This window comes from Dermacentor albipictus, chromosome 6, assembly GCF_038994185.2.
Source record: "Dermacentor albipictus isolate Rhodes 1998 colony chromosome 6, USDA_Dalb.pri_finalv2, whole genome shotgun sequence".
In the NCBI taxonomy this organism is placed as follows: Eukaryota; Metazoa; Arthropoda; class Arachnida; order Ixodida; family Ixodidae; genus Dermacentor; species Dermacentor albipictus.
Genome location: NC_091826.1, coordinates 11,621,517 through 11,641,914, shown reverse-complemented (window position 1 = coordinate 11,641,914; position 20,398 = coordinate 11,621,517). Strand labels below are relative to the sequence as shown.

The window sequence follows — 20,398 nt, the reverse complement described above, 5'->3', positions numbered from 1 at the left end:
TTAACGACTACGTAGAAAGAAACAGACGCACAGAAACAGCGCTGTCTTTGTGTGTCTGCTTCTTTCTACGTGCTTGCTCAGTTGTGCTTACACATTCTGTCATGGATTTAAATCACTAGCCCGTCAACATGTTTAACTAAATTAACCAGCACGGTGTCACGTGCGCACAGGTAAACATGAACGCACGTTGCTCGATGACAGCGGAAACTGTCTGTGAAAACGCTAGAGTTGGGAATCGCGACAGCAGCCGCGAGTCAATTGATCTCCGTGCATCTGTCGCTTCAACGCGTACGAAACGTTGAAGGCACAGCGCAAACGAAACTACCGGCACTACGCACACTGCAAACATCGCAGACTTCTTTCAAGACGCACGAGTGCCGGCAACGCGCCCCTACGGCGTCCGCGATTCGCGTGGCCTACGCCGTTGTAGACGCCGTGGTTGTCTCCACCCTGTACGGAGTGGCGGGTGAGGAGGACATCGAGGCACCGTGGCAGCCGCCGCAGAAGAACGCTTCTCGCTCACCTCACCCCTCTGCCTCGCGCGCCACAGGAGAGGGCACGCTAAAGTTACTGTATATGCTACCACAGGTGAGTTACCACAGGTGAGTTACTGTATATGCTACCTACGGTAGCATATACAGTAACTCTAGGGCACGCATCCAGGCGCCATTCCTCTCTCGCGAACACGAGATTGAACTGCGCTCGCCGACTCACCCTCACATGCTTTCCCTCATACGGAACCTAACGGCGACGGTAGAAATGCGCCTGGAGTGTCCATATAATTTCTTTCGCATTAGAAACAAAGCCACAAGAACATCTGAAGCTCTAAGCGCGAGGATCAGACAAATCCATGTACTTCCCACCATTACCATGGTGGCTGAACGTTTGCAGCACCAGAGTTCCCTCTAGTATATTGTAGGTAGAGTTACTATATATGGCTCCCTGCGGGAGCCATATACAGGAACTCTAATTGTAGGAAATTCTATGGAGAACCTTACACGACTGCTGATCTCTCAGTAGCGCCTAGGTATGTATAGGTGTTCTGTGGCCTAGGCGCGACGCTTGCGAGTGTGGTTGCGCTTGTCGGCGCTTTAGCAGACGCCCGGAAACGGATGCTGTCGATTACGGGATTGTAGTAATTTGCCGTGAGAATATAGCCTCAACTACAAATTTATGGTGTGCGATCATTCTATCAGTTGACCACACTTCTTTCATTTCTTGTTTAATCGGAGCTTTGCTTCCTGCTTTAGCGCTCATACGACGCCGCAAGTTAAATGCGCTGCACCTCGGTTGCACCCTTATCTTAGCGTAAGAACTTTTTGGCTAAGAATTTGCGTACGAGCAGCTCAGCCCCAGGTTCTCCTATTACGGCAAGCGCTGAAAAGTTGCCTTGTAGTTCACAAACACCCGCCGTGGTTGCTCAGTGGCTATGGTGTTAGGCTGCTGAGCACGAGGTCGCGGGATCGAATCCCGGCCACGGCGGCCGCATTTCTATGGGGGCGAAATGCGAAAACACCCGTGCACTTAGATTTAGGTGCACGTTAAAGAACCCCAGGTGGTCAAAATTTCCGGAGTCCCCCACTACGGCGTGCCTCATAATCAGAAAGTGGTTTTGGCACGTAAAACCCCATATAATAATAATAGTTCACAAATCGTAATGATGTCACCGCGCACAAACCCGAAAAAGAATGAAATACGGATGTCGAAAGACTTTCTGCGTGCCATTACGCGTGTCATCGCGGTGGAAAGACAGCATTTTATCATTTCATCGCACGCACTAAAGGAGCAGACGACGAGCATCGAAGACGCAAGATTGATAAAAAACTTGCGCGTTGGGAAAAAGTGACCAACACAATGCTGGTTTGTTCGAGACACGAATTCACTCGGGACGACGACGACTTTCTTTCCGGTGAGTAGACCGTTGGTTTCTTTTTACATCTTTAAATATCATGCGACCGTTTCAAATCGCGCAGTGTTCGTTCGTTTAGGCAGACGCTTTAATACTTTATAATGATGTACGCTCAAGCTTAATCTAGTTTTGTTTTATTTTCTGCCCGAGCTTTAGTGTTACTAATAGTTTATGAAGCAATATTCTCGCTAATGTACGCTTGTTCGCAGACGCGGTAGCAGTGACCGATAACTATAGCTCGGAAGGTCTGAAGTGGACATGACACACGGTATGGTGCGAGGCAACATATCATTTTGATAACATGCTTTAGTATTGCAGTGTAAGCAGAAGAAGCTGTTTTCTTATTCAACGTGGTTAGTTGTCAGTTTAGTAGCTCACAAGAAATTTAGTATCATCTGCAAAACAGCGCTCGTTCCAGCTTTGGAGCATTCGCCGCTAGTTTGCTTTCCGACACTGCGCACGCAGCTAAATTCCGTTACAACTGGTTCAACTCGTTTCCAGATCTTGCATTTGTATTGTTATATATGTTTGCTCAAAGCAAACCATCGCTAAGTTACGGAAATCTGTTGGAAGAAACGCAACTTGCTCCAAATACTACGTATACTTGTTATTCACTTCCCACGTTTCATCGGTATTTGAGAGTCCCTACAGATGGCAGGTGTCTACTGTGTTCCCAAGCCCAGGGTCGCGTCTTTACAATTGCTAGTAGGTACAACGGGGCGTGTCGCTTCTGACGGCGCTCGACGTTTCTGCGTAGGCGCGAATAAGAGCGGGCGAGAGAGAGAAAATCTGGGGCTTTTGCTCCTTGAATATGTGAGCCTGCCTAGGCACTACAGAGGAGGTTTCTTAGTGCGCGTTGTATTCGTTTGTCCCGTAGACATGCCGGCATTGCGGAGTGCAGTCGAGTTAGTTTATACGCACCGCCGCTGGCTGCCCGCGCTATGAGGCAGTGGGTGCGGACGCCGCTTGGTGATCGCTGTGTCTGAAGGGGCAATGTTCTAACTGGTGTTGTACAAGTCACGGGTCGCTTTTTTCGTCGCGATGATAGATCGGATTTTTTACAAGCACTGCTCCAGGAGGGCACATGTAACCGGCAAACGGAGGCCTCAGGAGAGCACCTGAGGTTATAATAAAGCAGGTGGCGAAGTATCTCCGGGGCACCCAAACGGTAGCGGGGGGATCAAAGCTGGAAACATGGCGGCCCGTGGGTTGGGGCCGCGGAGGCCGAAGCATGCCAGGGGATGTTCGCATAAAAAAAATTGGCTGTGCGCGATAGCGGCCAGACAACCTTATACTCCCCTGGCACGCGCAGTCCTCTGCGAGCCCCAAGCCACGGACCAGTCCGGCTTCTAGCTTTGATGTCCCCGTTGCCGCTTTGGTGTCCTGGAGGCACCGCCAATAATGCGAAATGACACGTTGTTTTCATTAGTAAAAACGTGATTGAATAAATATAATTGCGTTGACCAGCCAACTTGCGATGCTAAGTTCAGCACTACCGCGCCCCGCGACTTCCGCCAGCACGCTTAGGGACAAGCGCATACAACGCGCGCAAAGAAACTCCTCCGTAGTACTTAGGCAGGGTCGTATTTTCAAGGAGCAAAAGTCCCCACATTTCCTCTCGCACCCGCTCTTACTCGCGCATGCGAGCAAACGTCCGTCGTCTCCGCAGGCGCCACGCCCCGCTGTACCTACTAGCAATTGGAAATACGCGCCAGATACTACCGCCTCGGCGAGTCGTGAACCCACGGTCTGATCCTGCTGGTTCCAGATTTGGTGTTCCAGTTGCCCCTTCGATGTCCCGGAGGCGCCGGCTAAGTGTAATCAAATATGGCACTTTGTTACAAGTCGAAATACAGGGAAAAATATGCAGATCCCATGTACTGTGGGAATCGATGTTAGCGAAGCTTTGTTTGCTGTTTGCATTCATTGACGTTATTTGGCGGCATGGAGGAAGGAAACTCTACTCGCCCTACCCCATTTGGCGGTGGTAGATTGACGGCATATATACTACAGACGTGACGTGATGTGAAACGTTACCTTGCCTGCTCCGCTTGTGTTTGTCGTTCTTGCTCCGCTCGACGCTTTATGCGAGCCTTCGTCTCCTCGGTACTAAGTGCACGCTTCGGCGCCATTCTGGGTTGTAGCGTTGTAGCTCGCAAAACTGCCTCCTCTCTCTCTCTCTCTATTCCCTCGCAAACATACTCCCCACCTCCTCCTTCTACTGTCGTTGCTGTTGCGGGTAAGACAAGCGCGGCAGCTCCTGCACTGCATTTGTAGGGGGTCACGCCTAGTTTCGGCGTCCAGAGGGCATTATGCACGTACGACGCGGCGTAAATGTTGACACGAGCTTCTCTGATCGTCGTTCCTTTGTGCCACACTTCCGTCATGCACTAACGTGAAAGCGTTAAGGGCCCGGTGTCGCAGAAAATCCGGCGTCGACGCCTTGGCAAATAATTATTCTGAACCGCAACCGCGCAGGCCCTCCTCGTGGCACATATCTTGTCTTACTGTCTTACATTCTTTACAAAGTTGTTCTTAAGAATTTTGAGAATGACAGCTCAGAAACAAATGTAATGAAATAAAACACTGACATCGCATACCTTTTATGTTTTTGCGACATGGCCACGTCTCAACCACGTCCCGACGCCGCCGGCGTTAGTGGCGTGCAAGACCGCAGCAGCAGCGGGAAAGCCGAAGAAAGTGGCAAGGAAAGCTTTGCTTTAAAAGCTGTTAAAGTAATAACATCGCGCCGGCCGCGAAGCAGCGGTTCGCGCAGCCGCCAACTTCTGACGCTAATTTCAGGGCGGCGCCACTATGGCGGCGCGGCTTCGGCAATACCATGTCAGAAGCCTCAGAAGCTTGCCCGTGCGAGCATGTAAGGCAACGTGCAGCGCAATACTCGTCAAACGTTACAAATGCTATAGCGCATGTTATCTGCCTCGTCTGTATCTGTAGAAACAATCTCGTTGCTCGGAATTAGAGCACCCTCGATGGACGCGAGCAATCGTGGGCGCAAGACATCGCTACGCTGGCGTGATAAGGAGCACGCGTGTTTGTCAAGGAAATACCGGGGGGTCGGTATTTCCTTGACACAGCAGCGGACCCCCACTTGCGTGCGGTCCGCTGCTGTGCCATTTGCGAAGCCGCTGTGTCATTGCGCGGGTGGGTCACGCTTCTCGGTACCTGTTGTTGTTGCCTCAAAACATGGCTACCGTATAGCGACAATCCTTAGAACATCGTCATCTCCCTTGTGCGTGCTTTTCGCGGCTCAAGGTTCCACCAGAGAGAAAGACATTATGGTTCCACTCTTTGAAATATGCAAAACACCCGCCGTGGTTGCTCTGTGGCTATGGTGTTGGGCTGCTGAGCACAAGGTCGCGGGATCGTATCCCGGCCACGGCGGCCGCATTTCGATGGGGACGAAATGCGAAAACACCCGTGTACTTAGATTTAGCTGCACGTTAAAGAACCCCAGGCGGTCAAAATTTCCGGAGTCCCTCACTACGGCGTGCCTCATAATCAGAAAATGGTTTTGACTCGTAAAACCCCATAATAAAAAAAAATAAATAAAAGAAATATGCAAAACACTTAGGTTGCTGGTGGTGAAAGCGTTTCGCCTGCGAATAACATAAACGGATTATCTTTATAATATACACGCGGCGAATACCCGCACGCACTTCGTGCGTTTCACGTGGTATATCCGTTCCAGCGAAATGTATCGTTTTGGATAAATTGGTTATGGATGAGTAGCAGTAGAATACTATTGAGGCAATCTTGAAAAAGCTTAGGGCTAATAACTGTAATTTTCTTATTGATATTAGTTAAACAGCACCTAAGCACGCAAGGCGTGCACTTGCGGACATGACGTATATGGAGCACGTCGCCTCCGACATTTGCAGCACGCTGCGGGCAGTCGCCACGGGCACCGTCGTCGCGGACAACGCTTATCGAACCGATGTTCCGCACGTTTACATAACCTCGGTTCTATGAACGTCTGCAGGCCCGAAGAACCGTGGTTCAACAAATTGATATAAATTGTGGGTGAACTGCGCGAGGACGGGACAAGAAAGGAAACAAACACGAGCGCTCGTGTTTGTTTCCTTTCTTGTGCCGTCCTCGCGCAGTTCATCCACAAGTTAATACGCACCAACAAGCCCAGCTAAAGAAAAAAAAAAACAAACCTTCAGTTGATATAGATGTTGGCCGCCGGTGACGCCCAATCTCGAAGATCGAGCACGATGAGCCAGGCAGTCGGGCTCATGCGTCACTTCCGGCAAGCCGTGTTTCTTTATTAGTTTCGGTATCCAAAACAGCTATTTCTGCGAACTTCTTTTAACGCATTTGATACGAAAATTCTCGCACGGAGACTCCTACCTATCTGCACGATCTGAAACTAGCATTTTACGTGGACCAAAATTTCGGATGATAAGGCATAGAGGAGTAGAGTGACGTGCCTAACATTTAATTTGTACGCGCCGGTTTTTCCAGACAGAGGCTCGCGATATACTGTTGTACAACGAACAGTTCGCGGTGTTATGGATGCGGAAAGCGCTGTACATATAGGTTTCTTGTATATCATAAATGTCCGTGCGACGTCAGTGAGGCGCCGTGTCCTTTCTACTGTCGGAAAAGCAACATGCAGCTGACGATGAAGAAAATCGTCCAGCCGGTGTTCACGAGCAGGCCCATGAGGACGTTTGGGTGGGTGAGTCCCCATCCTTTGGACATGACGCTGCGCAACGAATCGGCGGGAAGCGTCAGCGGCATCAGGTAGCTGAAGTAACGTACGACCTTTGGAATGCCTTCCAGGGGCCAAAGAATGCCTGCGACGCGCGGAGAAAGAAATTTGTCGTAACCTGTTACATAGCGAGACACGTGTGGCATGTCATGGTCATGCATATAGGATATGTTTCGCTGGTGTCCTTTGAACGTTGCTTTCGTGCCGTTGTTTCGTCACTAGATTTTTCACTCTAGCGACTTCCTCAGACTATTCTTAGCGTCCAGCCAGTTCCCCAATAATCCGAAGCCGTCACAGTGTGCAAGAAAGAAGCGGCGACACGGGTTCGGCCTCCAATCATAGCAATAGTGAAATGATGGGAGCATCACATTCCGCATGCTTCCGAACACCGCCTGCTCACCGACATCCTTTCGGTTTTATTTCCTGCGTCTGTGAGCATAGGCACGTGACCGAGGGACTGTATTTTCGATCGATTACTTTCGGAGTATCACTTTTCGTTGAACGTTAATTAGCTAAAGCTGACGGAAGTATACGGGACGAAAAGAATGGCGCACATCACAGAAGGGTTACTTCAACATCGCAGATCTGTGCACTGCATTTATAGGATGCCCCGCAGTGAGGCGTCGCGTGCTGTTGGCCGAAGTGAAGGGATCGCGCAGCAACGGGAATGCGGCTCCAGCGTCACAGCGAACTATACCAGCAATGGATGCAATTCTAAATGCAACGAAGGCAGCAATGATCCGCCATTTATTAATTTCATTAATCGTCGATCAGCACATGGCAGCATGATGACGTCATGGTGGCGCCAGTTTGTACCATGATGCGCTACTGCGGTGCTCCTAGTCCCCCACATTAGCCGCCGCACCCACGCTGCTTCCAGTTTGCCGCTAGTACCCTCTATAGGGCTCCTTAATTGTCACACGTCTTGATCACGCCACTGCCCGTTTTGCCCCTTCACCGCGTCGGTCAAGTGAAGTTTCGTGGGCCTAGACACTTGCAAAAACAGTTTGCAGAATTGGTCTCGTCCAGCGAGGGAGACCGCATGCGAACGCCGAGGCTCGCCGTGCCCGCATCGAGCGAGACGCGGCGTTCGCGGCAAAAGATGCCTCGCTCGCCCTGATTTTAGTGAACACCATTTCACCCTGGACCTCTTATCTCGAATGGCAGCTACGTGCCTGCTGCTGGTGTGGCACAGACTACCGCCCTTAGACAACCGTCCCTGGAATGGTAGGGAGTGGGACAACCAGATCGGGTTGTGGCGCTTGCCGCATTAAAACGATTCGCGTTCCACTCGAGTGCTTTCATTTTACGGACATACGGCATTCACAGCGTGCGATGAAGGGCCACGTACGCCTACTACCGCAGAAGAAACAACACATCTCAGATTCTAGCAAGCCGTGTATAGAAGACAGCAGACAACGCTTCAAGAGCGGCAAAACGTTGCTATAGATTCAGTGGCACACTGCAAATGGTTTCAAGAATTTTACTGAACGGCTATATATACACCTATAAAAACTGCAGTGTCATCGCAGACTCTTTATGATCGAACTACGGTGGCTTACCGCTGGTCATCATGATTGGATAGTTGATGCCGTCAACTATCATGGCGGCTGTCGTGGTGTTGTCCAGAACCGCTGAGCACATCAACCCTGCCAATAAGAGGGATGATGTTTATAAGAACGGGACAAAGCGGCCGACATGAGGTATACTCTTCTATTCAGTCCTTTCCACTTCATTTGTTCATCTGAACCCGTCTCTCTCTAGATGACAGGGACAAGAGAACGGCAATGCATCTTGTCTCAAGAGAGGGAAGAGACGAAACGCTTGGCGAGTGGGTGTACGCAAAGGCTGAAATCGAAAGCAGTGCTCTTTAAGAAATCAAGTCTGCTCAACTCCCTAGTGAACTTTTCCAGCAGCACGAAGGTACAGAAGGATTTTTAAGCTTATTAGGTGAGATAACATCATTTGAGGCTGCTCGCTGATTTGCACAGAAGCGGCAAACACCATCATGAACTGGATGAAACCAAGAAGAGCACCCCTTGAAGACAGTTTTCTATAAAGTTCAGCTAAAAAAATGCTTAAGTTCTTATGCCATCCCCCCCCCCCCCCCCTCCGTTTTAAGTCTACTTCATTTATCGTTTTGAAGTAAGTTATCTGGATGCACCTGGTCATGTTGCCAATTATTCTTGTGATCAGAAACAAATTTTCATGGTCCCTTAGAGTTCGTCGTAAAGAGAGTGTATACTGTATATAGATGGCACATCGCACCGGCCGAAGGCTCGGTACGTCACACCCAGCCTTAGCCTGAGCCTTATGTAAACTCCACATGTAACATTACCCTGTGAAGAAGACTGCCGAGCTGTATTGGATGTTGGGTGGTGACTTAATCTCTGCACCGAGTTTGTCTAGCACGAAGCTTCAAATTAGTTTCCGGAGTTTTACGTGTCAAAACCACGATATGATTACGAGGCACGCCGTGGTGGGGGACTCCGGGCTAATTTTGACCACTTGAGCTTCTTTAACATGCACCCAATGCCCGATACACGGGTGTTTTTGCATTTCGCCCGCATCGAAATGCGGGCGCACCGCCGCCGGGATTCGTTACCGCAACCTCGGACTTAGCAGCGCAACATTAAAGCCACTACGCCGCCACGGTGGGTGAGCACAAAGCTTGAAGTTCTACCAAGCAGCATATGTTTGCCGCACAGGCTGCACGTGTCGAGGGTGCCTCGATGTCCTCCTTGTTTGTCGCTCCGCAGGCAGCGGGGGTGAGATGCGTATTGAGGCACCCTAGGCACCCAAGGCACCGTAAGCGAGAACAGAGTTACTGTATAAGCTCCTGGGCAGCTGGGGAGGATCAGGTAACAGCAGATTTGTTGATGTGTGGTGGATAGATTGTTCAAGAAAAACTGGCCACCCTGTATACGCAATGCCTCATGATCTCGAGCGTACCGGAATCTTGGAATAACGCCAACATAACGTTCATCCATAAGAAAGGCGACGCCAATTAATACTTGAAAACTTATAGACCGATCAGCTTACTGTCCGTTGCCTACAAAGTATTTATTAAGGTAATCACAAATATAATCAGGGACGTACACCTTAGACTTCTGTCAAACAAGGGACCAGGCAGGATTTCGTAAGGGCTACTCAACAATAGACCATATTCACACTATCAATCAGGTGATAGAGAAATGTGTGGAGTATAGCCCACCCTTATATATAACTTTCATTGATTACGAGAAAGCGTTTGATTCAGTCGAAACCTCCGCAGTCATGCAGGCATTACGGAATCAGGTTGTACACGAGCCATATGTAAAAACACTGAAAGATATCTATAGCGGCTCCACAGCCACCTAGTTCTCCATAAAGAAAGCAACAAAATCCCAATAAAGAAAGGCGTCAGGCAGGGAGATACGATCTCTCCAATGCTATTCACTGCGTGTTTACAGGAGGTATTCAGAGACTGGATTGGGAAGAATTGGGGATAAAAGTTAATAAAGAATGCCTTAGTAACTTGCGATTCGCCGATGATATTACCCTGCTTAGTAACTCAGGGGACCAATTGCAAAGCATGCTCACTGACCTGGAGAGGCAAAGCAGAAGGGTGGGTCTAAAAATTAATCTGCAGAAAACTAAAGTATTGTTTAACAGTCTCGGAAGAGAACAACTGTTTATGTTAGGTAGCGAGGCACTGGAAGTGGTAAGGGAATACATTTACTTAGGGCAGGCAGTGACCGCGGATCCGGATCATGAGACTTAAATAATCAGAAGAATAAGAATGGGCTGGGGTGCGTTTGGCAGGCATTCTCAGATCATGAACAGAAGGTTGCCATTATCCCTCAAGAGAAAAGTGTATAACTGCTGTGTTTTACCAGTACTCACCTACGGGGCAGAAACCTGGAGGTTTACGAAAAGGGTTCTACTTAAATTGAGGACGACGCAACGAGCTATGGAAAGAATGATGGGTGTAACGTTAAGGGATTAGAAAAGAGCAGATTGGGTGAGAGAACAAACGCGAATTAATGACATCTTAGTTGAAATCAAGAAAAGGAAATAGGCATGTGCAGGGCATGTAATGAGGAGGGAAGATAACCGATGGTCATTAAGAATTGCGGACTGCATTCCAAGAGAAAGGAAGCGTAGAAGGGGCGGCAGTAAGTTAGGTGGGCGGATGAGATTAAGAAGTTTGCGGGGACAAGATGGCCATAATTAGCACATGACCGTGGTAGTTGGAGAAGTATGGGTAAGGCCTTTGCCCTGCAGTGGGCGTAGCCAGGCTGATGATGATGATGAAGGTGATGATGATAGGCTCCTTAAAGTGTATAGTAACTATATAGTATATATAGTGCATATAGTTACTGTACAGGCTCCCTAAAGGGAGCATATGCAGTAATTCTAGGCGAAGACATACCATGGCTCCGCCTGCCACCAGCGCCTAGACGACGTGTAAAGTTGGATCACGTGAAGGATCCTTTCCTTCAGCGCCGTCACGGGCTTAGTTTTTCGTCGCTGCTGCCATGGATTTCAATTGGTTGCACTTGTCTTACGCAACAGCGCTTGTTCTTCGTTGAGTTTAAGATTTGATATGCTGTATGAGAACGTATTTCGTCACAAATCTTGCTATACGTACTATCGTAGAAATAGAAAGCACGGTAGTTTCTGCAGAAGCTCTACGGTCATTCAATTCCGCTGGAAAATCTTAAAGCACGCATACACTTTTAAGAAATAACAAGTTACATTCGCAAGAGCGAATCAGTTGAATGCGAGATATACGCGACTAACGGAGCCAGTCGTGCGCGTAGCACAGCATATCTTGAGCATCAACGGCGTTCAGTGGGTTAGAACATGAGAATTAATTTTGTCGTAGATGTTCGGTATTTATTGGTTAGTTTTTTTTCTTTCTCCCGAACAATGTGCGCACTCGCCGCATCGTTCGGTACTGATAGAATCTTTGGCCGTCTGCACCCCACGATGCATCATCATCTGCATCATCATCATCTCCATCATCTGCATAACTCGATGCATGCTGCGAGTATCTTCCTCATTTAACTTACTAGCAATATTGTTGACAGATAAACATACGTTGCGATTTGTTTGTTTATGTTTTAACACCCGTATATTGCAAGTAGGCCTTCGGTATCAACGCGCACCTTCATTAATCCACAAAATGAGGGTGTCGTGCTGCGTAGTCGTGTGTCGTTCGCGTTCACCCTATAGTAACGGACAACACATGACGATGTACTTTGCCGTAATTTTGTTGAGCGTGCGGACGCCCGATGATCGAGAACGAAAGAAAAAAAATAAATAAAAGCACGAAACGATACGAAGTGACGTGGGGAGTAGTCTCGTTCTTTTTTAAATTTATATTCTGGAGGATTTTCCGCAAGGCATAAATAATAAAGGAAAGTAGAATAAAAAGAAAGTTAGTCATGTTTTTGTTTCGTACTGTAAAGTTCACGTAAGCTAACCCCTGCTTGTATTGCGTAGTAGGTCAAGACCGTCCTTGTTTGCTCGGCTGATGAGAACATTCATAATCTTCTTTTCCACTACGGAAAACGTTATCCCCAACTGTAACCTGGCCGCGTATTGAACGATAACATTGTTTGACGAAAAGTTGCCTTACTAATTTAGAAATTTCTATGAGGCATTTTTAACCCATTCAGGCTGTCAAAAGAATCTCTGACCAGTTCACTTTTGCATAGACCAGGTCTTGTCGCTGCCATCTAAACGAACAATCCGACCAGAACAGCAAACCGCGGCTTCGGTTGGATGTATTCTCCAACGAATGCACTAAAAAGCACGAAGCAGGCCCCGAGCAACTTATTCCTGTTCTAATTATGCAATCAGTACTGTTCAATGACAACGGGCAGCGTTTATGAACAATCAAAATAAATAAACCTCCTGAATCTCGGCGCTCCGGCCGCTGCGAAGAGATGTCACGTGATCCAGTTTCCGAAAGGAACGATCGCAGCGCCGGCGCTTCCAGTGTATGCGCTCGCACCAAATAACCGCATGATGGCGGTGCTCATGACGCGAAGCAGCTCACTTGGCACTAATTACTCCTTGTTTCCTGTATCAAAACTGAGAGGTACCTATCTAGTGCGTCAAATATATTTGCGCGTTAACGATGCTTGCGAGTTTGTGCACTTGGAAAGCTTTTTACCAATTTTGAAGACAATAGCTTTGACTTACTTTGGAACCACTCTAAAAACACATGCCACTTTTGACTAGATAAATTAATACTGCACAAGAATAAGAGCGTTAAAAATCAGCATTGATAAATCGCAATATCATTCGTGTGAAACGCAAAATTAAGAGACTGAAAAGGTTCGCGTGCAGCCAACATCTGACATCTGCCTGACATCTGAAGCCTGACATCTGAAGCCTGACATCTGAAGCCTGACATCTGAAGTTTAAAGCACGCTTACACTTGCAGTGCGTAGTTCAAGGAATTATTATTTCAACTCGTGTTTGCCTAACTTTATAAAAACCACTCAATTAAGTTTTCTAATTATGTTGCGAAAAAAAAAAGAAAAGAAACACCTGTTCCAAATGACAGTACATGAACAGTTGGTTACGGAGAAGAGGGGCAACACTTTAATGCTGTCTTTCACAATCACAATGTCTTTTTGGATTCCAGTTAATGTTCGCGTAACTGCACAATGTCCCATTTGCTTGACGTCACTCTTATTTCGTTTGCTGGTGTACTTTCTGTGTTGTTTGAACCTGAAACTAAAGAGTTCATGTGGACCTGATGATATCCCAATATTGTTTCATACGACATATACTGTAACCTCCGCTTATTATAAGAGAGCCCGGCCACGGCGGCCGCATTTCGATGGGGGCGAAATGCGAAAACACCCGTGTACTTAGATTTAGGTGCACGTTAAAGAACCCTAGGTGGTCGAAATTTCCGGAGTCCTCCACTACGGCGTGCCTCATAATCAGAAAGTGGTTTTGGCACGTAAAACCCCATAATTTAATTTAATTATAAGAGAGAGAGAGAGAGAAAGAGAGAGAGCAAATGATAAAGGAAAGGCAGGGAGATTAACCAGGACTGAGTCCGGTTGGCTACCCTATACTGGGAAAAGGGAAAAGGGAACGGAAAGATTAAAAGAAGAAGGGAAAGTCTACTGGGGATAGCTTTCGGTCACTCAGTCCGGATCACAGACGCTGACTCAATCCAGTAGCTTTCAAATATCGCAGCAGCACTTTTGTGACCTTTTGTAGGTGCGATATGCAAGGCCATGGTCCCAAGGTCTTGTTCAAGGTGAATGGTGTTCTATCTAGCTGACTGAGAGCTGTGCAGAGATAATGTCTTTCGTTTTCAAAAGATGGGCAGTAGCAGAGTAGATGTTCTATAGTTTCCTCGATACCGCAGGCATTGCATATTTTGTCTTCGTTACTGTCGTTCGAATTACCATGCGACTGAAGAAAGCCGAAATCGTGTGATTTTTAACAAGGGAGACCATATGGTATTAGAAAATTACCTTTCTATTTCTTTAACGTCCTCGTGCTGCAAGTCCATTGATCATATCATAGCAACTGAATTTAACGAAGCTTTAGAACAGCATTCTTTTATACCTAGCTTTCAGCACGGGTGTAGAAGAGGGTACTGTGATTGATTTCTTCGCTTCAACCTTTGACAAGAATGGTGAATTAACATAGATTTATTTTTGTTTTAAATTTGCTGAAGCCTTAGATACGGTCATACCTGATAAACTAATATTTAAGGATGTTTATGTGTTGGATATCCGCTTATTTGTTCAACTGGAAACAGCTCGTTGAAATTGGCGGTGGGAAATCGGGCTGCCTCCCAGTCACATCCGATGGGCTGCAGGGCAGTGTCCTCGGTACTCTTCGTTTTATTTGATATATTAGCAGCATTGTTATCACTGCTGAAGGTGGTGCACAGATTCGGTTATTTACCGATGATTGTGAGCTTTTTAATGATATTACTTCTATGAATGATCAAATTAATCTATGTCTTGAATAATATTTCCGCATGGTGCAGCTGGTGGGTAATGCCACTTAACAGATAAGAGCGTATTAGGTCTAATGACGCACAAAAAATCACCGCTACTTTATACGTAAAACTTCTTCACCACCTCTTTATGATCTAACTACAATTATCTATAGGAGTCACTCTTAATAACACCTTGTCACGGAACATTCACATAAGTAACGCTAGTTCTTCAATCTTCCGGAAATTGTCTTTTGAGGTACAAATTAAGAAAGCCTCTAGTAACGTAAATATGCTCTCTACTCGTCCCTGGTTAGACCTAAGCTCAAATATGCACGTGTAGTTTGGGCCCCTACTATAAGTCTAGCATTAATAGCCTTGAACGAATCCAGAGAAAATCTGTTAGATTTTATCCGACAAATTTTCAAAATATATGATTCTTCCACCGGCAAGAGGAAATGAATGAAATTCAACCTTCATCCTTCATTGTCGCACTTGTTGCCATTGTATGTACTTTTTGTTGCCCTCACTGCTTGGACCACGTACCTGCAGTATTGTATAAATCAAATAAATCAAATAAATATAGAGAATATAGAATCAGACCGTCTAAATTTATCTTTTAAGAACACGAAGTTGGCATAGACCGGAGCTCCATGTTGCAGGTTCTCTGCGTTATAGTGGTACTGATGACGCAAAACAGTCGATTTGAATCTTATCTACAGACCGCCTATATTGGTCTCCATCTATATAAGAGTATCTAGAAGGATGGTTCTGTACCTAGCGCCATGCCGCACATGCCCTGCATGATGGCGATGATTATGACGTCGAAGAGTGAGCCCCTCGAGGGCAGCTCGAACACCACGAAGCCGACGAAGAGCAAAAGCAAGTCTTGGGCCACCACCACGAACGACAGGGAGCACACGTGCGCCAGCACGATCTCGTAGGGGCGCACGCCTGCGTTTGAACGCGGCAGGATATATATATAGGTATACATGGCTCACCCTGTGTGTGTGGGGGGGGGGGGGGATGCGATTCGTCGCGTAGCTTAGCTTAGTGCATTGGTTCGCGGCATTTCATTGTTGGTACCGCTTGATGGTTTAATTAAGCGGCCGTGGTCGTACTAGCGGAACTCGGCGCGGGAAGTACAACACGTATCGTACTACAATGATATTACACGTGTGGTGATATACAGTGCGGTGCTATAGTAAACTATGCTGCAGTAATAATATAGTATATAAACTAGTTCACTATTCTAGTACACCATACATCCACACCTCCGCTGCCTGAGGCGAGTGTGCACGTAAACGTGCAAAAACTGCCGTGCTAATTATATACGCTGGCGAAACTAACGGCGAAGGGCAGCACTGCCTAAATTAGTTCAGGTGACGATGAATTTGCGTATAGGTCTAGAGAAAGCCAAATATAAAATGACGGCGATGGCGGCAGTCACGTCTCTGCCACAGTAGCAAAATGCGCTTGAAGACTTTATGCGATTGCGTTTCTACAGCTATAGGCTTACGTGCTTATATTAAACAACGTTCCAACTGTGAACGTAACATGGACTTTTATTTCCACACTTAAATAATTTATCAATTCAGCGCTGGTCTAAAACTAGCATTTCTTCGTTTTACGTATACTACATAGGTTTCGCCTATGTTCGAATAGACAGAATGAAGCTTGGGCCGAGTATACATGGCATATAGTTACCGGCGACGATGCACCTTTCGAGCAAGCCGTCGCCTTTCTCGCCGAGCAGCGTGTTTAGGCACACCGTTGTCGATATGAAGTAGATGAACCTGCGCAATAAAGAAGAGGAGGAATAAACCTGTGTGAGCGTGTCGCAATCTTCGTGTATCCTGTCTAACATGTTGTATACACCGAGGTCCTTCTTTCTCCGTGCCGAGGTCATAAGAAAGAAAACGTTCGCTTTCCGTGCTTCTTTTCTGTCACTCACATGTGAGTAATCACGAATAAATGTATTTTATTTTTCAATCTTTATGTATGCTCAAGGGCGGAGGTCAGAACTGTGCGACCACTAGTAGTAAGCTCATTAGTCATGCATTTATGACTGGCTAATTTACATTGAGGCACAAAACATTTTCTTAAGTACATTGTCGTTCCTGAAGCGCAAATTCTGAAATGTGGCTAGTTTGAGCTGTGCCTGCATTTTCTCTGTAGTAAGGAGCGCATTTGTATAGCTCTACACTTTCTGCTGCTGAGCGTGATGGCACGGGTTCGGTTCCCATGGGCAGAACGCAAAGCATTTGTGTGCTTCGATTTCGGTGGACGTTAAAGAGCAGTTGACGCTCAAAATTAACCCCAGAGCCTTCCACTATCTCAATAGCCAGTTTAAGCTTTTGGGTGTTAAACAAAATCAATCAATCAATCAATCAATCAATCAATCAATCAATCAATCAATCAATCAATCAATCAATCAATCAATCAATCAATCAATCAATCAATCAATCAATCAATCAATCAATCAATCAATCAATCTTGTCCCTTACGTGATGATGAGCCCGGGAGCGACAAATTCAGTGAACGTCGGTTCCCTGCTGCCGATAACAGGCTCTTCCCTCTGTCGCCAAGACAACGCGCAAGGAACGATTGGTCAAATGTTGCAATGTCGCACATGCGGTCGCACATACGTGTTTATTGAATTTGCAAGGTGAATATACCATTACAGGGAGTCTAGGCAGTGCAGTATGGTTTAATGCATCGCATTATAATTGCACGAAAGCTAATTTTTGACTTATGATGGCAGGAGATGCTTGGACGCAGATTTGAATCCGGGCTGCGGTGGCCGCATTTTAATGAACCGGAATTCAAAAACGCTCATGTGCAGTACCGTTGTGCTAAAGTTAGCCCGATGCTCTGCACTACGGTGTCTCTCATAGTCTGTGTGGCTTTGGGAAGTCAAACCTAATCGATGGATAGCGATCAACACATATGTAGCAATTTAGGGGTGGTTGAATAATCGAAGTTTCGAATAGGAATCTAATACCACGTCTTAACCATTGGTATTCGTATTTAAAAAGTAACTATTCGTTATTTTCGAATATTTTAAGCTAGCCAAATATTCCGTAGCAACCGAATGCTAAAGTCTGGTTACAGTTCTCCATCTGCTAGACAATGTATCGCAAATTATCACAAGTGATACAACGACAAAAAGTTAGAGGCAATGCAGAAACAAAGTGGACAACAAGCTTTGCTTTCGGTTTAGCAGCGGAATCCTACACATGACAACCTGCAATTTTTTCTTGAAGCCTGTCATTTAGTGTTCTTGACAGTCTATTAGTCATGTAGCAGTCTTAGCTTCTACGCAATAACCTGTCAAATTTTTCTTGATACGGACACTTTTACATATGCATACGGCACAGAATTCCATCAGGAGATTTTCTTTTTCCAGAACTTCTGACCTATTTACGGCAGCTGGTGATAGTCTTTAGAAAGCTAGTCATACAGAAGTCACTCTTTCAGGTATCCAAAATCAAGAATGGGGCTGACAGATTACGAGGCCGCCTTTGACGAAGATAGGTTCTCCTATCAATACGTTGGCCAGCCTTTCTGAGGCACCTTATCCCTGTTTATAACCTTTATAACACAGTCTTCCTTGGAAAGCGTGTCTGCAGCTAGGCTCTGAAGTTGTGGAGAGGCTATACGTACAATTTTCTTGTATAATATTTAGTTGTCGTGTGTTTAAAATTGTTTCTTTGTCACCGATAGTTAGCTGTCTTTTTTTTTTTTACACCAACCAGTAAAGCTATGGTAAATAATTACACAGAAATAAGTACTTGTGCTGTAAATATGTGCATCAGCGTTTCATTTTTTTTATATTTGGTTTGATATTTGATACCTCTTATTCGTATTCGATTCGTATTCGATAAGTTGATGTTCGCCACGTCTAGTAGTATTATATCCCTAAGGTGTTGGCTTTCAGACGACACGCAGAGAGAGGTCGCAGAGAATAGCAATGCGTTTCGGACAACCCGCAGAACCTCAAAGTGGGTTGCACTGGAACCAATATTTTTTCTTTAAGTGTGTCGGAGAATCATTGCACTTGGTGGCGCCACGACATCGCGCAAAAACATGCGTCACATACTGTGACAGATGCGTCAGTCAACCTTCGACGGCTTTGTCACAAGCAGAAGTGTCGTACCTATATACGGTAGTATATAGGTACGACACTCGTGGCCGGATAATCAGATCCTGATTATCCGGCCACGAGGTTTCCACGTGTTTGCATCTTTCGTTTCCGTGCACATGTGAGGGTACTTCTGTTCTTTCTTTGTGGTTTTCTACTTTTCTGTTTCGTTGCAAATAGAATATTAGTTGCGGGTCAGCGTCCGTGTTTGACGTTTCTTTGTTTTTCCACGCCTTTTTCGCGCTGGTTTTTTTGTTGAGACGTCCTTGCAGGTTCTATAGGCTCTTGAAAATAGTGGTGAACATAACTCATATAATCCTTATAGGGGTTGAGGTCTTTACACAAAAGTAATCAACGAACGCAAGCAAGAACGTGTTTTCTTTTGTGTTCACGTATTTCTTTATTTGGGTTTAACAAAATTCGGATAATAATCCCATACGAATACTTGGGATTTGACGTGCCTGAAGTTCACAAAAGCGAAATTATATTTTTGCGGCACACGGTAGCGCACAACTATTTCTGTTTATTCTCACTTGGACATAACTTTTACCTCAGCATAAATAAGAAGTAACGGGCGTTTTTAATGCTGCGTAGGTGGCTAGCCACCTCATCATCATCATCATACCCAGGCTGATGATGATGATGATGATGAGGTGGCTAGGAACTTATCTGCTACAAAGGGCGACCCATTGCATGATATTCGGTGACACTACGCGTAGTCTCCTATGCGTCAATTATGTAAAGGTGGAACTCACGTTAAATAAATACTATCGCTATTGCATTTGTGGCATTAAAGCAAACACAGCAAAGTGAAATTTGATGCCCACCACAAGAACGCTTTGGAAGTAGAGCATGTCGATCGTCGATGTCGGCAACGCCGTTGCCAGCGCTTTCGCCAAGTATTTCGCCATGGTCATGGACACTTGCTGGTCTGCAGCGTGAGAAAACGGGGGAGCTTCCGTTATGATGCTGGGTAGAACCGAAATTAGCACCGAAATCCGTCGCAGACACAATAGTGCAAACGCCTATTGTTGGGCATATTAAAAAGCATAAAATGTGTTCGGGGCTGACGCAGTGATACAAAGGCGTACGGCAACACTATTTCTCAGATGTTGAAGGTCCGTGGTAGGGATATCCTGTGTTGATCAATAATTACTATTGCCAAGGAAACATGATATACGTGTTTATGGTTTCTGCGAGAGACACCACGAAATTTGGGTGAGGTGCTGTTAAAAAAATACAAAGTAAAACTAAAGCGATTGATTAGCGTTCCAAGGCGCATGTCCAGATATGCGCTGTAGTTGAGCTTCTGCCTAGGCCATTTGGTCAGGCATATCGGTAGAAGGAGAAAACGAGAACAAATCGCGCATACCGACTGGAGGGATACCACGCTACAATCAAGTAAAAAAAGAAAGAACGATAATTTTGGCTTCCTTTATACTTTTTTTTCCTACAGGATGATTCGTCGGGATACTTCACGCTGCTCAGTGAGCAATTGATGATGATTGTATTCACTTGGAGACGGAATGGCGGCTCATTTCACAAAGCTGGTTATTTTGAGCTTTCTGTTACGTCCTAATCTTTAAGCAGATCTTGTTTTACGGAAGTAACGCTGTCCTCTCTCTGCAGGCGACTGACTCA

At 46.2% G+C, this 20,398-nt stretch overlaps 2 protein-coding genes across 2 annotated transcripts in view; both read right to left on the bottom strand.

Annotated features, from left to right (window-relative positions):
• Positions 1-6,526: 6,526 nt before the first annotated feature.
• Positions 6,527-16,480, bottom strand: LOC135914225 (ABC transporter G family member 20-like). The gene is made up of 4 exons (XM_070541443.1): positions 16,321-16,480; positions 15,391-15,567; positions 8,210-8,296; positions 6,527-6,765 (listed from the first exon to the last, which is right to left on the bottom strand). The coding sequence occupies exons 1-4, from the start codon at positions 16,478-16,480 to the stop codon at positions 6,527-6,529; spliced, it is 663 nt and encodes a 220-aa protein (XP_070397544.1).
• LOC135914259 (uncharacterized) overlaps positions 16,395-20,398 on the bottom strand; it is a 68,106-nt gene continuing 64,102 nt past the window's right edge. Inside the window, exons 19-21 of the mRNA XM_070541442.1 lie at positions 19,585-19,688; positions 17,121-17,191; positions 16,395-16,409 (exon numbers count right to left, since the gene is read on the bottom strand). Coding sequence (XP_070397543.1) covers positions 17,148-17,191; positions 19,585-19,688 — 148 coding nt within the window. The 3' untranslated portion in view covers positions 16,395-16,409; positions 17,121-17,147. The remainder of the gene's footprint in view (positions 16,410-17,120; positions 17,192-19,584; positions 19,689-20,398) is intronic.